Raw genomic sequence first — 18,886 nt, 5'->3', positions numbered from 1 at the left:
GGCATGATGACTTTTACATTTATTATATACTATTCTAGCATATAGAATAGCTTAGTTCTCACCACAAGTATATTTTACTCTTACTTTCACATCCGATAAGAATTTGAAGGTTCATATATTGTTCAATCAATTACTCTGATAGTTTCTCTTAATGCTCTACTTATCAATTCCACAGTGGTAGGCTTTTAAAAATTGGCTTTTTGTTATTTTTCACATGTCCCTATGATTCTTGGATCATTTTCATATGTCCTATGAGTTTTTATGATTTTGTTCCTCCATTTAACAGAAAACAATGATGGAAAAAATCAATGGTACTACTCAAGGATACTTCATTCTACTGGGCTTTTCTCATTGGCCACACCTGGAAATAGCTCTCTTTGTGGTAATCTTTATATTCTACTTGTTGACACTGATAGGTAATTTGTTTATCATCATGCTGTCATACCTGGATTCCCATCTCCACACTCCCATGTACTTCTTCCTCTCAAACCTCTCTTTTCTGGATCTCTGCTACACCACCAGCTCTATCCCACAATTGCTGGTAAACCTCTGGGACCCAGAGAAGACCATTTCATATGCCGCTTGTATGATTCAACTCTACTTTGCCCTTGCGCTGGGAACCACAGAGTGTGTCCTCCTGGTGGTGATGTCTTATGACCGTTATGCAGCTGTGTGTAAACCTTTGCATTACACTGTCCTCATGCACCCTCGACTCTGCCAGTCCTTAGCTGTGGCATCCTGGGTAAGTGGCTTTATAAACTCAGCACTCCATTCCCTCTTTATGTTCTGGGTACCCCTGTGTGGACATTACCAAGTTGATCACTTTTTCTGTGAAGTTCCAGCACTTCTCAAATTGTCATGTGTTGATACTCATGTCAATGAGCTGACCCTCATGGTCACAAGCTCCATTTTTGTTCTCATACCACTCATCCTCATTCTGACATCCTATGGTGCCATTGGTAGAGCTGTATTGAGGATGCAGTCAACTACCGGACTTCAGAAAGTCTTTGGGACATGTGGAGCCCATCTTATGGTTGTTTCCCTCTTTTTCATTCCAGTTCTGTGCATTTATCTCCAACCACCAACAGAAAATTCTCAAGAGCAAGGCAAATTCATTGCCCTGTTTTATACTGTTGTCACACCAAGTCTCAACCCTCTCATCTATACCCTCAGAAACAAAGATGTCAGAGGGGCAGTTAGGAGACTAATGGGGAGAGAATGACCTGTGTACTTGTGACATTACTTGTGTAATGATGAATCCAACTTTTCGCCAGTGATTCATAGGTCCACTCATTCATCCACTGTACATTCACTCTCTCTACCAGACTTATGAGTGCCTCAACCAGCACAAACTCAACATTCCAGTGAGGGGCAAAAGGGGATTAGAAAAATAAAGACTCACAGACACAGATTTTGAAGATTAAGCTGGGATTCTATGGAACTCTGCTCTCTGATGGAGATGAAGATCTAAAGAGTTATGCTAGCTATCTTTATTTATATATGTCTCATTATCAGGTTAAAGACTATGCAACCATTATTCTTTGTATTCAGACAAGTTACAGAAACAAGGATATCTATGTAGCTTTTCTACAGTTGCAATCCACAGTTGCAAAATGCAATGTTAGGAACTTTGTGTAGCTCTCAAGAAAGTCCATTGTTAAAAGTTAATGAACAATAGGCAGGCACAGAAGAAGCAGAACTGGTGAAACATTGTGGTTGTCTAGTATAAGAAAAATAAGTTTATTAATTGTAGCACAACCAACTGGGAATTATGTACCTCAAGTAATTGTCTTACATTCCTTTTAGATAGAAAATGTATAAAACTTCAAAGTTCTGATAAATAGCTTGCCAAGTATTAGTCATCACAGGTTGCATATAATTTGGTGAAATATATTTTCGAAGCAACCTCTGGTGCCTAGAAAGCCTTAAAGAATATTTGAGGTAGTTCGAGATATGGGTTTCGAAATGTCTTAGAAGCCAATGGTATTTCAAAAATAATTACTTAAAAATCTATTAAAAATTGTGATAAATGATGTTAAGTGGAGATGTTTACTTTTGTGCTTGATCTAATATATTTTTGGTTAATAATTTCATCTTGAACATCAAGTTATATTTTCCAAATTAAGAAATACTTTTAGAAAAGAATGATTTGTTGTTTATAGAATTATTAAACACTTCTATATGAAATTTGAGAACTATGGATTTACCCTCTACATTGTCAGCATATCAATAGGAGTGACATATTACCTAATGAAAATAAAATAAAGTAACATTTGGCACTATGTAAATTTTTCTGTAAGTTGATTGTCAGCTGTAGTCTTTGAGGGCTTTATAAAGGCTTAGCTATTTCCTACATTATAAAATAAAACTACACCCGAAACTTCTTTCCCTCATTTCCTGTGTGACTTGCCATGATACTGACTATGCTCACTTTGAACTTTTTCTGTCTCTGTGACTCTTAGCAAGAAGTGTGTATATAACAGAACTTTTAGTAATAGCAAGGTCTATGTATGGTGAAATAATACATAGATATAAACCTTTCTAAAACATAAAAAAGTACTTCAGTACTTTGAACCACCTTTCACTGTGGAAAGCTTGTGGTTTTGCATAACTTGTGCTACATTTTTATCCTTTACCATAACCATAATTTTTTCTTTCAGGTTTTTAAAAGCCTAATTGAGAAAAATCATGTGTTTATGGTTAAAATGTAATATTTTTATATATGCAGATATTATGAAATTATTTTCCATCCATTAACATATCTATCACCCTACATATTTTTGCGTGGTGAGAACATTTGAAATCTACACTTTTAGACATTTTCTGGCATACAACACAGTAGCATGAATAATAGTCACATTACATAATAGAGCTCAATAGTCTGAAATGGTACTTTTGTCCAACCTCTGCCCATTTTTCATTTACCTCGGAATCTTCAGAATCAGCAATCTAGTTGTCTAGGTTTTTATGAGTTCAAATTTTTTAGATTTCTATATGTGTGAACATGAAATATTTGTAATTTTCTACATGGTTTATTTCACTCAGCGTAATGTGCTCCAGTTTTGCCTTGTCAATGCAAATATCAGGATATCCCCGCTACATTGCTTTACGTATTAATCTTTCTGAACTTCTCTTTCTTTGTATTAAAAGGGTATAGAGCTTGCCTCATGGGATCATTTTGAAGAGTGAATTAGGCAAAGTGTTCTGGATATTCCTAGTGATGTAGTACACAGTATATACTCTGAGGCTATGATGGTAATGGTGATTGTCATAATTTAGGAAATTTCTATTTAACAAAAGTGATACCTGTTGTTGGTTACATAAGGACTGTAGGTCACTTCTTGTCCATGTCTTGATTTTCTTGTTATCCAGTTCTACACAAGTGTTATTAAGAGCTTTATCTGACTTAAATTTCATGATTAGCTCAGACTGTTTCATTTATCAATATTTCAAGTTTGATCATGTGGCCCAATTCTGTCTAGTCACATGCTGAGTTACCAAGGGAAAATCAGAGGAGAAGATGTCATTAGGAAGGTGACAGGCAAAAGGAGGAGAAAGTTGAAGGTGGTATTACCACAGGGCATGTGTGCCAGTCTTCCAGCTACAAACCCTGGGCCATTGAATGGGACAGGGTCATGCCTGGATGGTAGGGGTCCCCAAGGTTCTCCAGGTCTGCCTAAGACCCTGAGAAATCCAATATTGCCAATTTCAAGATTTATTCCTGGGTATGGACATCTCCAGAGCAACCCCAAGAAGACAGTTGTGGGGTCCTGTACCCAGGAATTTGTTCTCCAGAAAGTAAGATGAGATCCCCTTTGTATGGAGAAACATTGTTTCTGGGAAGCCTCAAGTTCCTGTTCCATAAATTACCATGCTTGTACCAGGTATTATATATTATATGTATATGGTATATACATATATAATTTGTATTTGAGTGTTTATGTGTGTGTGTGTGTGTGTGTGTGTTGCATTTTCTTTCTTTCTTCATTCACCTGTTGGTAGATAAGGGCTTTTTCCCAGTGTCATGGCTATAAGAAATAAGGCTGAAATGAATATGGATATGAGGTGTCACCTGAACATTGTTATTTCATTAGGGTAGTTGGATATATATCCAGGAGTAGGATTGCTGAATCATAGGGCAAATTTATTTTTAAATTTTTGAGTAAAGTTCATAGTGTTTTCCATAATGGCTACAATAATTTGCATTCTATTCAATAGTGTAAAACATATACTTTCCTCCATGTCCTTGCTGACACTTGCTACCTTTTGCCTTTTTCATAATATATGCTCTACCCATGTGAAGTGTGAAACAATACCTACAAGGAACAGACCTGGAGTCTGTACGCACTGGAAATGGAGGCCACTGGGATGAGCTTGGAACGTGGGCCTGGATTGGTGTTGGGGCAGGACTGGAATCTGGTTTCTTGGAAGTTGATTTGGAGCCTGAAGCTTGGTCTGCATGTGTTGGAAGGTTACGGTATTTGGGGAATTGTTGGGTCTTAGGGTCACTGGGATTGGTCACATCCTAGATTTGTCTTGAAAAGAAACAGGTGCTGTGGTGCACTAAGTACTCACTTCATTCTCCATTCCCTGTCCTTTAACCTGATTGAAACTGTACACAATATATACATGTATTAAAACATCACATGTTACTATGTTAGTATGTATAATTTTTGTATTCTTATGTATCATTGAAAAATAAGTCTAACTTTAAACATTAAAATAAAATTTAAGAAAACAGGATTTTAATTATAAAAGATGAATATGAGCTTTAAAAAAAACACTTTCTTGTTTTGTCAACATTAAAGAAAATTCAGTCATTTACCATGACATTTTTCTATCTTAGAATAAAAGATTTAAGCATACTATATTTTTATGTTATAGAATATACATTTTAGAAGATTTTGTGCTGAAAAGTGAAAAGTTGGATCTGAGTATTTTCTGCAAAAACTTTTAAAATAAACTGGAGTCTGGAGTTTATTTTAAGGCTTTTTGTATGTATGTAATGTTTTCTGTATCACAGGAGAAGTAAAAGGTTAAATGGGAAGTAAGGGGAATTGGAAAGTTTGGTAAAGGAATTGCTTTAAGATTCACTTCCAAAATTACTTCTCCTGTTATCATCCCAGTTTCCTCCCACTGAGTAAATACGGAGTTCACAGTTCCAAAGGGCTTTGCTTTCTTCCACTCTGGAGGAATTCATTATCTCAAACTGCAAGCTTTAAGTGCAACAAATCCTTTTGTGATGTCTCTCTAGATTCCGTACAAACAAACTTCACAGAGAAACTACCATCCAATTTCAGTTTACTAAGTGACTGTTAGGTAAAAATGCATATCTGATAGGACACATTAAATAATTTTGACTATTCCTCTGTGTGCATCAAGAGTTCTGTTAATATAAAAGCATATATATTTTGCTTATAAACTGATGAGTATATCAATATTAATTACTTTCTGGCTCATTCATTCCATGTGCACAAGGATAATTCTTGGATTAAACATTATGTTAGAATTATTATTCCTTAAATTTTTATAGGAAAGAGTGGCTGGGTATTTTCTTTCTCTACTTGGTGAAAATCATTAAATGTTTAACATCTAACAGAAATGAGAAATTTTCTGGTTGTAGGAGAAAATTTGGGAATTCATTCATTTAGAGATATTTATTAGAAAGCGTTGACATTTGCTCTATTAATTATGAATGTATGCAATATAACTATTCATTCAATGTAAAGTTGCTACTAAATTGCTAATTGTTATTAATGTAAAACATGATTTGAAGATCTGAAAACACAATATGCTTATGATACTTTTAGGCAAATTCTATGTAAAACTATACATTTAGGTCCCATGACATAGCTGAACTCAATTGTCAAGTTGTCAGCTATTTCAGACAATAATTTGTTCCTGATTTTTTTTTTTTTTTCATGATCCTACTCCAAAATGTCCAGGTCTCTATAAAGGGCATAGACTTTTATCCTATCCTATCCATCTGGTTTTACATTAAGTAAAATATTAAACTTACAATATTATCATCTCTTATCCACCATCTTTAGGCTATCATTTTATAATATTGTTTTATATGATCACGTTATACTTCTCTACCGTTAACCTGGAAGGCAGACTAGAGAATTTATCTTTTAGTAGTATAATAATCTCAAGAATAACTAAAATCCAGCATAGTTCATGGCAAGGACTTATCTTAATATGACATGGGATCTGTTAATCTAATGGAGAGACTGAAGTACCCATTGACCCAAATAATATATATTTTGTCGCCAAGTTTTCTATTCGGTTCTGCCTGATGGTGGCCCTTTTTCCTATTATAATACCCATTGAAAACATGTATTGCAGCCTACAGAAAGAAACTGAGACAGTGTTATATTCTCCTACATCCTCTCTAAAGTGTTTATTTCTACAGTATGTATGTTTGGCAGGGGCAGTGTTATAGAACATTTCTTACATTATACACCTTCCAAAGTATTGGTAGATGTAGTTAGAGTATTTTAAATAAACTTTGACTTAAACTCCAGACTTCTTTGGATTTCCCTAGGTTTTAATTTAATGTCCTGTTTTTCCCCTGGATCAAATCCAGGCTGCCATGCTGTGTTTAGTTGTCATGGCTCACAGTCTTCTCAGAGTACCTTGAGTTTTTTGAGGAGTGTTGGCCAGATATTTTCTAGAATGTATCTCAGTTGTGGTTTCTGTTTAGATTGGAGTTATGATTTTTGGGTGAGAAATGCCATTCCCATTCCTACACAGTGGTGGGAGCCCTTTATCCTCAAGGAATCACAGATGGTGTTGAGTCTTAACCATTGAGTAATGATAGAGTCCAGGTATATGAGACTTAAGTTAACAATTTTATCTTTCCATATTCTGTTCCTTCAAAGACAGTCACTGAGTCTGGCCTCTGCTGAAGACAGAATAAGAAATTGATTTCCCCAGATAGGAGTATTTATTTATGTATAAGGAAGATCTCTCTCTTTCATTCATTTTTATTGGTCCAATCGTTTATTTATATACAAATATCAGTACGTTTATTTATATTTATATACATTATGTACATTTATACCTACATAAATATATAAATATACAAATATATAAAATATGAACTAAGAGATTTTTATCTTATTACTTGAGTTATAATTCAATGTATGTCATTTATTTTGTTGCTCAAATTGTTCCAGTTTTGTTCCCCTGGAGACTTTTTCAGATTGGCTCCTGGGTCCAATGGGACATTTCTTCATCTGCTTATCTCTCTCTTTTAAAAAAAAATTTGCTTCATTTTTAGCACATGTGGTGTGACTACTGGAGGCTTATTTTGTATATTTCTTCCCTGGGATTATCATCAGACATTTCTCCAGGAATCTTGGTTAATTTTACTGGAGAATGATATTCAGTGTTATTCAATAGTTCAGTGATATTCGATAGTTCAGTGTTACATGTGCACATTGTACTGGGTGACATTTCCCATAGTCCATTTCAACATACAGGGGTGGGTAATGTATGAATGTATACCAACCGGTTGATACTGCCAGTAATGAAAATCAATCAGGGCAGAGTTTCATTTCCCCAGATGTGAAGATTGAACACCCCAGAACTACCAAGGCAAACATAGAAAGCAAATTTTATTCAGATAGGACAGAGAGAGACTTCTCCACAGAGAAGGGGCCCCAGAGCTGGATATCCAAGGAAGTAGGGATGTCCTGTCCTTTCTATACATTTTAGAATTTCTTTGTTCTCACACCTTCCTTCTCCCCTTATCTTGCCTCTTTCCTCTCCCCATCCTGAGTACAAGACCAAAAGGGTGGGACAAAAGATAGCTGAGCCAAAGGTTGGAAAGCAGCTTTCCAGCGGTGCCTCTCAGTGTCTGCCCAAAAAGGGAGAAAAAGGTACTGCCCTGGAGGTGCTTCATTAACAACCTTCTGGGAGGAAGAGTTTCCTGTAAGTAGTTCACCTTGGCAACAGGGGAGGAGGGGAGGGAAGGAGGGGAAGAACTCTGGAGGTATTAACATTTCAATCCCCCAGAGACAGCCTTCATCTTCCCAGAGCCAAATCAGCTTCCATCTTCCCAAACCAACCAATTACTTAATATATACACTGACTGCCTTTTTGTCCCCAGGCCTCACTGTGTCTACACAGGTATCTGTAATTGTTTCTATTTGTTGCTCTATTGTTCCATCTTTGAGTTTGTCCGTGTGTGTGTGTGTGTGTGTGTGTGTGTGTGTGTGTGTGTGTGTATAAACCCGACATCATTCTATTATCTCTGACTCAACACAGTAATTCATGACTCACAGCCTTCCTTTCTTGCCTGTATGTAATTTTCCTCACCAAGAGTGAGGAACCTTGATTTCACTATGCATCAACTTCAACTTTTTTGTCCAATCCAAGTAAATGGGAAAAACAATTTCAGAATTAATTGTATCATGATGAGACACAAATATGTGTTTATGTAGTTATTTTTTTCTATAGACTTAAATTTCCCAGCCAAAACACCATTTTGTAAAATTACCTAGGTAAGTACATATTTATATTTCACTCCCCTCAGTATAGTTATATCATGCTTTAAATGTATTATAAATACAGAATGAGATTAACTTGTTACCCTGTGCCTACAACACTAGAATTTACACATACTCATTTATATTTCTGCTTGGTTTCTTCTAATAAATTTCATTTCTGTTGGTGTTTGATGGTGTTTGTGTGGGTTTTAACAAAGACGTATCTATCACTAGCACAGCATAACACAGGTCTGTTCTGTATTTCTCTAAATGCCCTTGTGTGTCTTCTTTGTCATCCATCAATTTCCTTCCATCAATGACTGGCAACAGCAGATAGGTTTTCCCATGCTACAGTTTTGCCCTTTCCAGCTCTTTCATCAGGCAACATTCATTTAATAAAATTCATTTTAGGTCCCATGTTATTACTCACATATTTCACTGTGTGGACATAACCTAGTTGTGTCTTTCTCCTGTTGAAGGACATGTGCTTTTTCCAGTTTTGAGTGATTATGAATGAAGTGACTATGAACATTCACGTGTCAACTTTTATGTGGATTTAAATTTCAATTTGCTGAGATAAATTCTTAGAAAGATGATTTTTGGATCATATGAAGGTCTACTGTAAACTTCATATGAAGTTACAAAACAGTCTTTCAAAGTGTTTGTAGCATTTGCAGCCTCATTAGCAGTAATGCTAATCCTCTTGTTTTGCATCATTCCTATCATTTACCAAATATAGGTGGTTTTGCTTAGCCAGAAAATAAATCGTGAAAATTTATTTTCACTCTAGTAACATAAGAACTTTTATTATGTTACCATAGTTTTAATCCTAGGCTTATAAAGCATAACGTACTGACGTACGGAAATTTATGGGAAAATTTTGCAGATCTCTCTTTTTCATATGAATTGTCTTAAATTATTATGGACTTCTGACAAAACTGACCTGATGTTATTTAGATTCTTCTGGACTTGTATAAAGTAAAACTTCACAGTAGTAGGTGGATCCTCTAAAGTACCAGAGCTGCATCAGGTGACCAGGACTCTCCTATTCTACACCAAACAGCAAAGAACAGTAGGAGTGCTTGGCTTAGAATCTACATCAACAACCAATAACTGGGAGATCCCATCAGTGGGTGTTGAAGGCAAGGACTAAAGAGTGTTTCCCAAACATCTTCACACTATAGCCCACAAAAGGAAGAAATGTGCCAGGCTGCTCTTTACCAAAGGAGCCTGGTCTTGTAGGCCCTACTCAGTAATGCATAGTCTAAGAGCATGAATGCCTCTCTTATAACATGCCCTTCAGGATCCCTAAGAGTCATAGCAATGAAGAACTTACATGTCCATATCAGTAGTCAAAGTCGATATATAAACATGTCACTCTGAGGTTCTGGTAAGCATTATCTTCAAAAGGTATTCAAACAAAGATTTCCCACCCAGCATTCACAAACTACTATGTCTGAGATTAGTTCAGGAGAGTAGGCAGGGGAAAATCAAATTCTCATCATTGATAATTAATCAGCTTGAACTTCAAATATAAACCTCCATGAAAAAAATCAGATAAACTGAAAAGTCTTCATATATCATGTATTTGATATATTTGATGATTCCCAGCTCTATAGCCAGTGACTGTTCATATCAAAAGGAGATATGAGCCCGATGGAAGGGGTTCTCCCTGGCCAATCAGTGCATACTTCAGCATCAAAATAATGTCATCATAAAATATATAGTCACAAGTCCATATTAAAATAGGAATATAGACAAGTAGATGATAGATAACACACACACACACACACAGAGACACACACACAATCCTACAGATACATACCTACTATTTGGGGAAATAAAGAAAAAACTTTTCCATCCAATAAAATGCCAATTAAACCAGCTTTCTGCCGGGGTCCAGCCCCAACAGGAGTCCATGGGTTCCATACTGGTAAGTGGGCACGGGGAGACAGCGTCGGCGATGGATGGAGAATGAAAGACACAGACTCTGGTTCTGGTGCAATCAATCCCACTTTATTCTGGGGAAGGCTGGGTTTATATACATTTTTCTTCAGGCTTTGATGACAGGCTTGTGACTAATAAAATCAAAGAAGTTTCCAAAGCATGGGCAGAAATTGTTTTTACCAAAAGATTATGAGAAACCAGTAACCTTACAGATTATCCTTACCTAATCACCAGGGCTTGCCATTGATAAAATAAGCTGGTCCATATCTAGTAGCTACTGTGGGAGGTACTTTGTGCTTAGAACTTGGGGAAACATTGTTATCTATAAGTTTCTGTGCCCCAACAGGTTCTGGCTGTGCCAGTAAATGCAGTGTTTGGTTTTTAACATAATAAAAACATTCTGCTGTTGTGAGGTTAATCATCACAGGGTTTCAACATGTGTTTTGTCTCCATGATGTTTTTCTGGAAATTTGTAGAATTATTCCCATCACCTCTAGCAAGATCCCCAGACTGAAGTGAGTAATATATTATTAGGAAAACTCCGCAGAATAACATCCAAGCTAGGGAGGCATACATCTGGCATGCAATCCTTTTAGGATGAGTCTTTGCAATCATCCTTCAGTGGAACTCTGTCAAGCACTGTAAGGAGAGCCAGGTGCCCCCGCAGCTTTCCACTGATGCTATAACAAATTGTCACAAATTTAATCCTTAAAATTTAAAAATGAATTATCTCATAGTTCTAAAGATCAGAAGACTAAATGAAGAGACAGTGCTGCATTCCTTCTGCCACTCACAGGAGAGAATCTATTTCCTGAATTTTCAGCTTCCAAAAGACATTTTGTTCTGCATCAATGCCTCTGCCTCTAAATTCAAAGTCAACAACATAGTATTGTCTCTCCATTCTATATTCCAGTTTTTCTTTTATGTACCCCAGAAATTTTAACAACCCAACCAGATAATGTAAGATAACATTCCCATCTCAAGAGTCTTAATTTAATCACATTTGGAAAATCTTTTGGACATATGAGGCTACATATAATCACATGTTCCAGGGATCAGGATGTGAATCAAGAAAGTATGAGGCATTATTCAACTTACCATACCAAATAAGAAAGGTAAAAGGAATGATATAATTTTCTAAATTCCCATTTGGCAAACACCATAGTAATAAATGTTTCTGGGAAAGATTATAAAGGAAGCTTAATAATAAGACTAGTGGAATGACTAGAATTTAGTTCAAAACCAGAATCCCACCTCATCTCAACATATTTTGCCACATGATACTCACGAAAGATCAAGGCAGTGGAGACCCAGGCCCAGCCCAGCCAGGCCCCAGTCTGGATCTAGCACCCATGCTACAATTGACCATTTGTTAACATGTGGAGGCACCTCTGCCCACTATCAGGGATTATACCTCACCTGGAGGCCAACCCTCACCCTAGAGGGGCACAACCTTCTTGAGTCACTGAATTATCAAGTTCCTCCCAGACATCAGTCTATTGAAGACTAGGAGGTTTGAACAGGACTCTATAGTTTTATTGTAGTTTTTTTATTAGTAGTAATATTATGATTATTCCTCTTATACCTACTATTTTTCCTACTTTTCTTTTATTAATATTTTTCTCCATCCTATTTTCCTCTTATCTATCTGTCTCTTTGGAGAATCTTTCTTCCATTTTCACATGATATTGACCAATTTCTTTTAATTATGTTTCACTACTCCTATGACATAGGACCTCTATGGACATACTTCTTATCTCATTAACAATATATTCTACACCCCTCCCCATCTTCTTTGTCCACCATTAGAAATCATTGTCCTTATTGCAAAATGATTTGCTAAGCTGTAGAATATAATCAAACTCATAATCTCTGTTTATTAAGACAATAAGGTTAATATCTTAAAAGGGACTATTTGAGTTAAAGATGCATATTATTTGTATGGTGTGCTGCTAATATTGATCTCCCACTTCAAGGTGAGGTATTGGAAACCTGCAGGGACACTATAAATCTATAGGGGGGAAACTGTAATACCTCAGATTTTCACTCCTAGAAGGGAAGATACATGAACAACATGAGAAACAAGGGAAGAATGTGTCCCAAACAAACCTAGATGTTACATCAATAAAATCAATGAAAGCATGGCAGAAGAAATGTCAGAATGAGAATTCAGAATGTACATAATTAAAATAATCAGAGAAGCAAACGATGAGATAAGAGAGTAAATGCAGGCAATGAATGATTGCACCAATCAACAGTTAAAAGAGAAATACAGGAAGGAAAAGTTCATTACAATAAAGAGATAGAGATTCTGAAAAAACATAAACAAAAACAAACAGAAATTCTTCAAATGAAGAAAACAATAAACCAAATTAAAAACTCAATAGAAAGAATAACCAATAGGCTAGATCCCCTGAAAGACAGAACCTCAGATATTGAAGACAAAATATTTAATCTTGAAATCAAAGTAGACCAAACAGAGAAGTTGGTAAGAAATCATGAATAGAATCTCTAAGAATTACAGAATATCATGAAAAGTCCAAATTTAAGAATTATTGGGATTTAGGAAGGCACAGAATTACAAAGCAAAGGAAAGAACAATATATTCAATGAAATAATATTGGAAAATTTCCTGAATCTGATGAATGAAATGGAAAATCAAATACAAGAGATTTACAGGACACCAAATGTACAAAATAACAACAGGTCCACACCAAGGCACTTTATAATGAAAATACCTAACATACAAAATAAAGATAGAATTTTAAAGGCTGTGAGAGAAAAAAATCAGACTATATTCAGGGAGAAAGCAATAGGGATATCAGCAGATTTCTCAACACAGACTCCAAAAGCTAGAAGGGTCTGGAATGACATTTTTTAAGCTCTGAAAGAAAATAGATGTCAACCAAGAATCTGATACCCAGCAAAACTTTCCTTCACATTTGATGAAAAAATAAAATCCTTCCTTGATAAACAAAAGCTAGAAGAATTTACAAATACAAAGCTGATGCTACAGAACATTGTCAGCAAAATATTCCATAAGGAGCATAGGGAGTAACTACCATAAAGAAATAGCCAAATAAAGGAGAAACCAAGTCAAGATTAAAACCAAAAATAAATCAAAATGACCAGGAATAAAAATCTCATCTCAATAATTACCCTGAATGTTAATGGCCTGCACTCATCAATCAAAAGACATAGACTGGCAGATTGGATTAATAAGAAAGACCCAACAATATGCTGCCTGCAAGAGACTCATCTCATACAAAAACATACCCATAGACTAAAGGTGAAAGGATGGCAAAAAAAAATATCACGCACATGGATTCAGTAAAAAAGTGGGGGCATTGATCCTCATATCAGATAAAGTGGACTTCAAGCCAAAATTAGTGAGAAGGGATAAAGAAAGACATTTCATACTGCTTAGGGGAACTATAAATCAGCAAGCATAAATATTTATGCCCAAACAATGGCTCATCTATGTACATCAAACAAATTCTTCTCAATTCCAGGAACCAAATAGACCACAACACAATAATACTAGGTGAGTTTAACACAGCTCTCTCACCACTGGACGGATCTTCTAAACAAAAATTGAACAAAGAAACCATAGATCTCAATAACACAATTCACAACTTAGACTTAACAGACATATAGAATATTCCATTCATCAATAAGCAAGTACACTTTGTCTCAGTGGCTCATGGATTCTTTTTTAAAATAGTCCATATGGTTATGCCACAAAGCCATGCTTAGCAAATACAAAAAGATAGAGATACTTCCTTGTATTCTATCAGATCATAATGGAATGTAATTAAAAATCAATGACAAAATGAAAAACAGAATCTACTCCAATACCTGGAGATTAAATAATATGCTACGAATGATGCCTGGACAACAGAAGACCTTGGGGGGATAAAAATGTTCTTAAGGTTAATCAAGAACAAAGATATAACATATGAAAATCTCTGGGACACTATGAAAGCTGTACTGAGAGGAAAATTCATTGCATGGAACACATTCAATAGAAGAAGTAAAAGTCAACAAATAGACGACCTAACATTATGTCTCAAAACCCTAGAAAAAGAAGAACAGATCAACACCAAAAGTAGAAGACTGGAATAGTTAAAATCAGAGCTGAAATTGATGATATTGAAATTAAAACAAAAGTGAAAAAATTGACAAAATAAAAAGTTGGTTCTTTGAAAAAATAAACAAAATTGATAAACCCTTAGCCGCATGAAGAAAGAGGAGAGAGAAAACTCAAATTTTTAAAATTCATGATGAAAAAGGAAATATCATGACAGACACTATTGAAATTCAAAACATAATTAGAAGATATTTTGAAAATCTATACTACCACAAAATAGAAAATCTTGAAGACACCAACAGGTTTCTAGAGACATGATACACTCAAACTGAATCAGGAGGAAATACACAATTTAAATAGATAAATTTCAAGCAATGAAATAAAAGAAGTCCATTTATTTGCAAGTGCTATAATATTATTCTTCTTTATGGCTGAATAATATTCCATTGTGTACATATACCATAGTTTTGCTAACTGAAATAAGCCAATCCCAAAAAGCCAAAGTCTGAATGTTTATCCTAATAAGAGATGAAGTTATATAACGGGGCAGGGGGTTGGGAGTGAGAGAAGAATGGAGAAACTTTAGATTATGTAGAAGGAAATGAGAGAGACATGGCATATGAAAAATGGTGGAAAGAGACAGGTATTATTACCCTATGTACATGTATGATTATGGTATGAATATGAATCTACATTGTGTAAATGGTATGAATCTACAAATGAAATGAATGAATGGTATGAATCTACATTGTGTAAAATCATAGAAATGAAATGATGTACCCCATTTGTGTTCAATGAATCAAAATGCTGTCTGTAAAAAATAAATAAATAAATAAATAATTTTAAAAAAATAGAAGACGTCATCAAAAGTCTACCAACAAACTAACGTCCGGGACCAGATGGATCTCAGTTTAGTTCTACAAGACATTCAAAGAAGAGCTCATTCCAATACTCCTCAAAGTATTCCATGAAATAAAAGAGGAGAGGACCCTTATAAACTCATTTCATGAAGCTAATAACACCCCGATAGCAAAACCAGACAAAGACACATTGAGGAAAGAAAATTTCAGACCAACATCACTGATGAACATAGATGCAAAAATGCTTAACAAAATTTTAGCAAATCGCATACAAAACCATATTAAAAACATAGTGCACCAAAATCAAGTGGGTTTCATCCCAGGGATGAAATGTTGGTTCAACATTTGGAAATAAATAAATGTAATTCACCACATCAACAGACTTAAAGTTAAGAATCACATGATTATTTCAATAGATGCAGAAAAGTATTTGATAAAATACAGCACCCCTTCATGCTCAAAACACTAGAAAAAAACTGGGATAGTAGGAACATTCCTCAACATTGTAAAGGCTAGCTATGCTAAGGCCACAACCAACATTATTCTAAATGGAGAAAAACTGAAAACATTCCCCCTAAAAACTGTAACAAACCAAGGATGCCCTCTTTCACCTCTTCTATTCAACATTGTTCTTGAAGTTCTAGCCACAGCAATTAGACAGACCATAGAAATTAAAGGAATATGAATAGGAAAAGAAGAAAACAAACTATTCCTATTTGGTATTGGTCATAATGAGATTAATTTACCAGTTATACTAGTCTCGAATAATAGCTTCAACTCAGAATCCATTCAGGATAATCAGTGACTACACTTAAAGAAAATAAACTTTCTTAAAACTAACAATGAATTCAAAAGTAGCAATTGTCAAATAGTAAATCATGAACATTTCTTCACTATAGATCACTGCCATTTGAGGGATGATGGCAATTTTCCAAGAGAGTTTTAAAATTTCTTTAGAATGGGAAACATACATATGAGCAGTGTGGACCTGAATGTTGTACTCATTTCTTGATAAAAATGTAATTTTCTTTGTCTTATACAGTGCCTCCATGACTTAGTACATTAACTAAAACCAAGAGGTCGTTGTGAGATATCTTTATACATTCCATATGAAACTTGTTGATTATTGGTACACAGCATAGAGAGGCACTTGAGATGAGGGAAAAATTTTTCTTTCAGATACAATAAATAAAAAGTAGAAAATTCATGCTTTAATTTTATTATTAATGGAAAGGAGGGAAATAAAGATCTCCAATATTGCTCTTATTGGCTGTGGATGAACTCTCCATTCTAGTTTTAGAAGTTGGCATTGTGGAGGGAAAAGGGGCTGCTTTTCCCATTCCTTCTTCATTGGCTGAAACCTTTTGATCTTGATCATGTTACTTCTTTCATATTCTTACCTAGTGCTCAAATGGCACTGGAACAACTCCTGTCATTTCCATTTATCCATGTCTGTCTGTCATCTTCTGTATCTATCCTTCATGTGTGCATGACTTGATCCTGTTGGTTTCCTTGAAATCACCAGCACAAATCTTGCCTACACCTTAGATTATAATCTACGACATCAAATCAGTAAAGCAAAGTCTTAAAATTACTCTGCTTTACTAAGTGTATTGTCATTGCTGCAGAAGAGAAAATCCTGTGCCTACTCAAAGATTGTGTACCTGGAAGGAAACACTCAGAGCAATCACTGTATCAGGGGATTGACTCTTAGACCCTTGGGGCCTTTGTGGGAACAAAAGAAGAATGTCATTTAATTTCCTTGACTGAGCCATAGGGATGGCAAATTCCCAACTGTCAATTAATGCCTTTCAGGAGCTTGTCTTGGTTGTGACATTGTCACAGGAATGCAATCAGCATGATATTGCACTATTGTACTAAAATTATAATGGATCTATAGTCTGACTATCACCGAGAAAAATGCTGAGCAGGGTTTGCCAAGAAGGAAAGGGAATTTCTAGAGTTAACTTAAATTTCTTCTGCAAATTCTCACCCTGCTAAAAGCTAAAATTGAAAGGATAATTTGTCTACTATCACAACTGGAGATGGATGAAGGCATGAAATAGTAAAAAATAAAGAATGAACCATATATCCTTACCTGATTAATTTAAGTTCTTCCAATGTTTCTACCTTGTATGTAAAATCTAAGACTAGGTTCAGTATTACAAATATTTTGAAACTCATCTTGAAGAAAAAATCTACTCAGAAATTTACTACCAAAACTAAAATAAACCAACAAATAAATAAAATTAAAAATTAATGCAAGTGGATATTTCCCAAACATACTTCTATAATTCTGCTGGATGCTTTGACTAATAAATAACTGAAGGGTTCAAGGATTGTTACTGTGCATCCGATAATCACGTTGTAGGCATAAAAAAGAATTCCATGAGTTTATGAATCAATGTTTATTTTAAAATTGTTACATTGACCCTTAAAAGATTTATTTGAATTTTAGCTTTCCACAAAAGACTCTTCCTAATTCTTTCTCTTCGCAAAGATATAACTGTAGAGATTACCACACTATGTGAAGTGAGAAGAAACATTGGAAACTTTTAAACAGTTGCATTGAAATGCTCCCATGGCAGCAAGATGTGCTTCTTGCCTAACTGTGTTATGCTATGCAGACCTGAGAACCTCTATAGTGTGGAGCAAACCATGGTTAAACCATCTTGAATTCTCCCTTGAAGATTTTCCCAAATGCCTCTTCAGTGTGTTTACAACCAGGGTTAAAATGTTTTGTTGCTTTCTGGTTGTTCCTCAGGAATGTCTTGCTTGAGAAATGAGAAACATTTTAGATTGTCTTGCTTGCAGAGGAAATTTCAGGATTGCTCATACTTTACATTAAAGGTAGAGCACACTTCTGTCTTCAAATATATCTGCCTTTCCTTTGAAAGGGTTTCTAAAAAGTTAGCTATGTGAGAAAATAGTGAGCACATATATCCTAGAAACGTGAAGTAGTCTAGTAAACATAAATCATTTCTCTGTGTTTCCCCTTCACTTCTCTCAATATTTTTATCTTGAGATTTTGTATGTAATTGTTGGTAGTCCTGATTTTTCTGTTTGGATATCACTCACAATTCTGGAAGGAGTAATCTCCATAGGCCTAAAGTTCATACACACATTAAGTAGCCCAGGAACAAAGGTAATTGACGAGAACTCTCAGAAGAAGTATAACCAGTTTATGGTATGCTTCAGTTTCACAAGAGAAGACACCAAATTTATCAGTAGGTGAAAAATAATCAAAGAATACCTTAATTAATCAATATGGTTAAAGTTGTTATTTAGTATTATAGAATTTTATGTAATTTGTAGTTTGTTACTAGCATGTATAAAATAACATTTCCTGTCAATTGGTCAGAAATCTGATAATTTTAAGTGACACAGAAAATTTTCAAACTAAATGTGTCAAAATTTTTTCTTATATGTGGAAGTTAAACCAAAATAAAGAAAAATAAACTCTGGGGAAATAGAAGGTAGATCAGTGGAGCAGA

At 35.1% G+C, this 18,886-nt stretch overlaps 1 protein-coding gene across 1 annotated transcript; it reads left to right on the top strand.

Annotated features, from left to right (window-relative positions):
* Window positions 1–292: 292 nt before the first annotated feature.
* Window positions 293–1,222, top strand: LOC306666690 (olfactory receptor 2J3-like; the record flags this gene model as incomplete). The annotated part of the gene is made up of 1 exon (XM_079148912.1): window positions 293–1,222. The coding sequence occupies one exon, from the start codon at window positions 293–295 to the stop codon at window positions 1,220–1,222; it is 930 nt and encodes a 309-aa protein (XP_079005038.1).
* Window positions 1,223–18,886: the final 17,664 nt, after the last annotated feature.

This window comes from Sciurus vulgaris (assembly GCF_902686455.1).
Source record: "Sciurus vulgaris genome assembly, chromosome: 7".
Taxonomy (NCBI): domain Eukaryota; kingdom Metazoa; phylum Chordata; class Mammalia; order Rodentia; family Sciuridae; genus Sciurus; species Sciurus vulgaris.
This window is presented reverse-complemented; position numbering and strand designations above follow the sequence as displayed.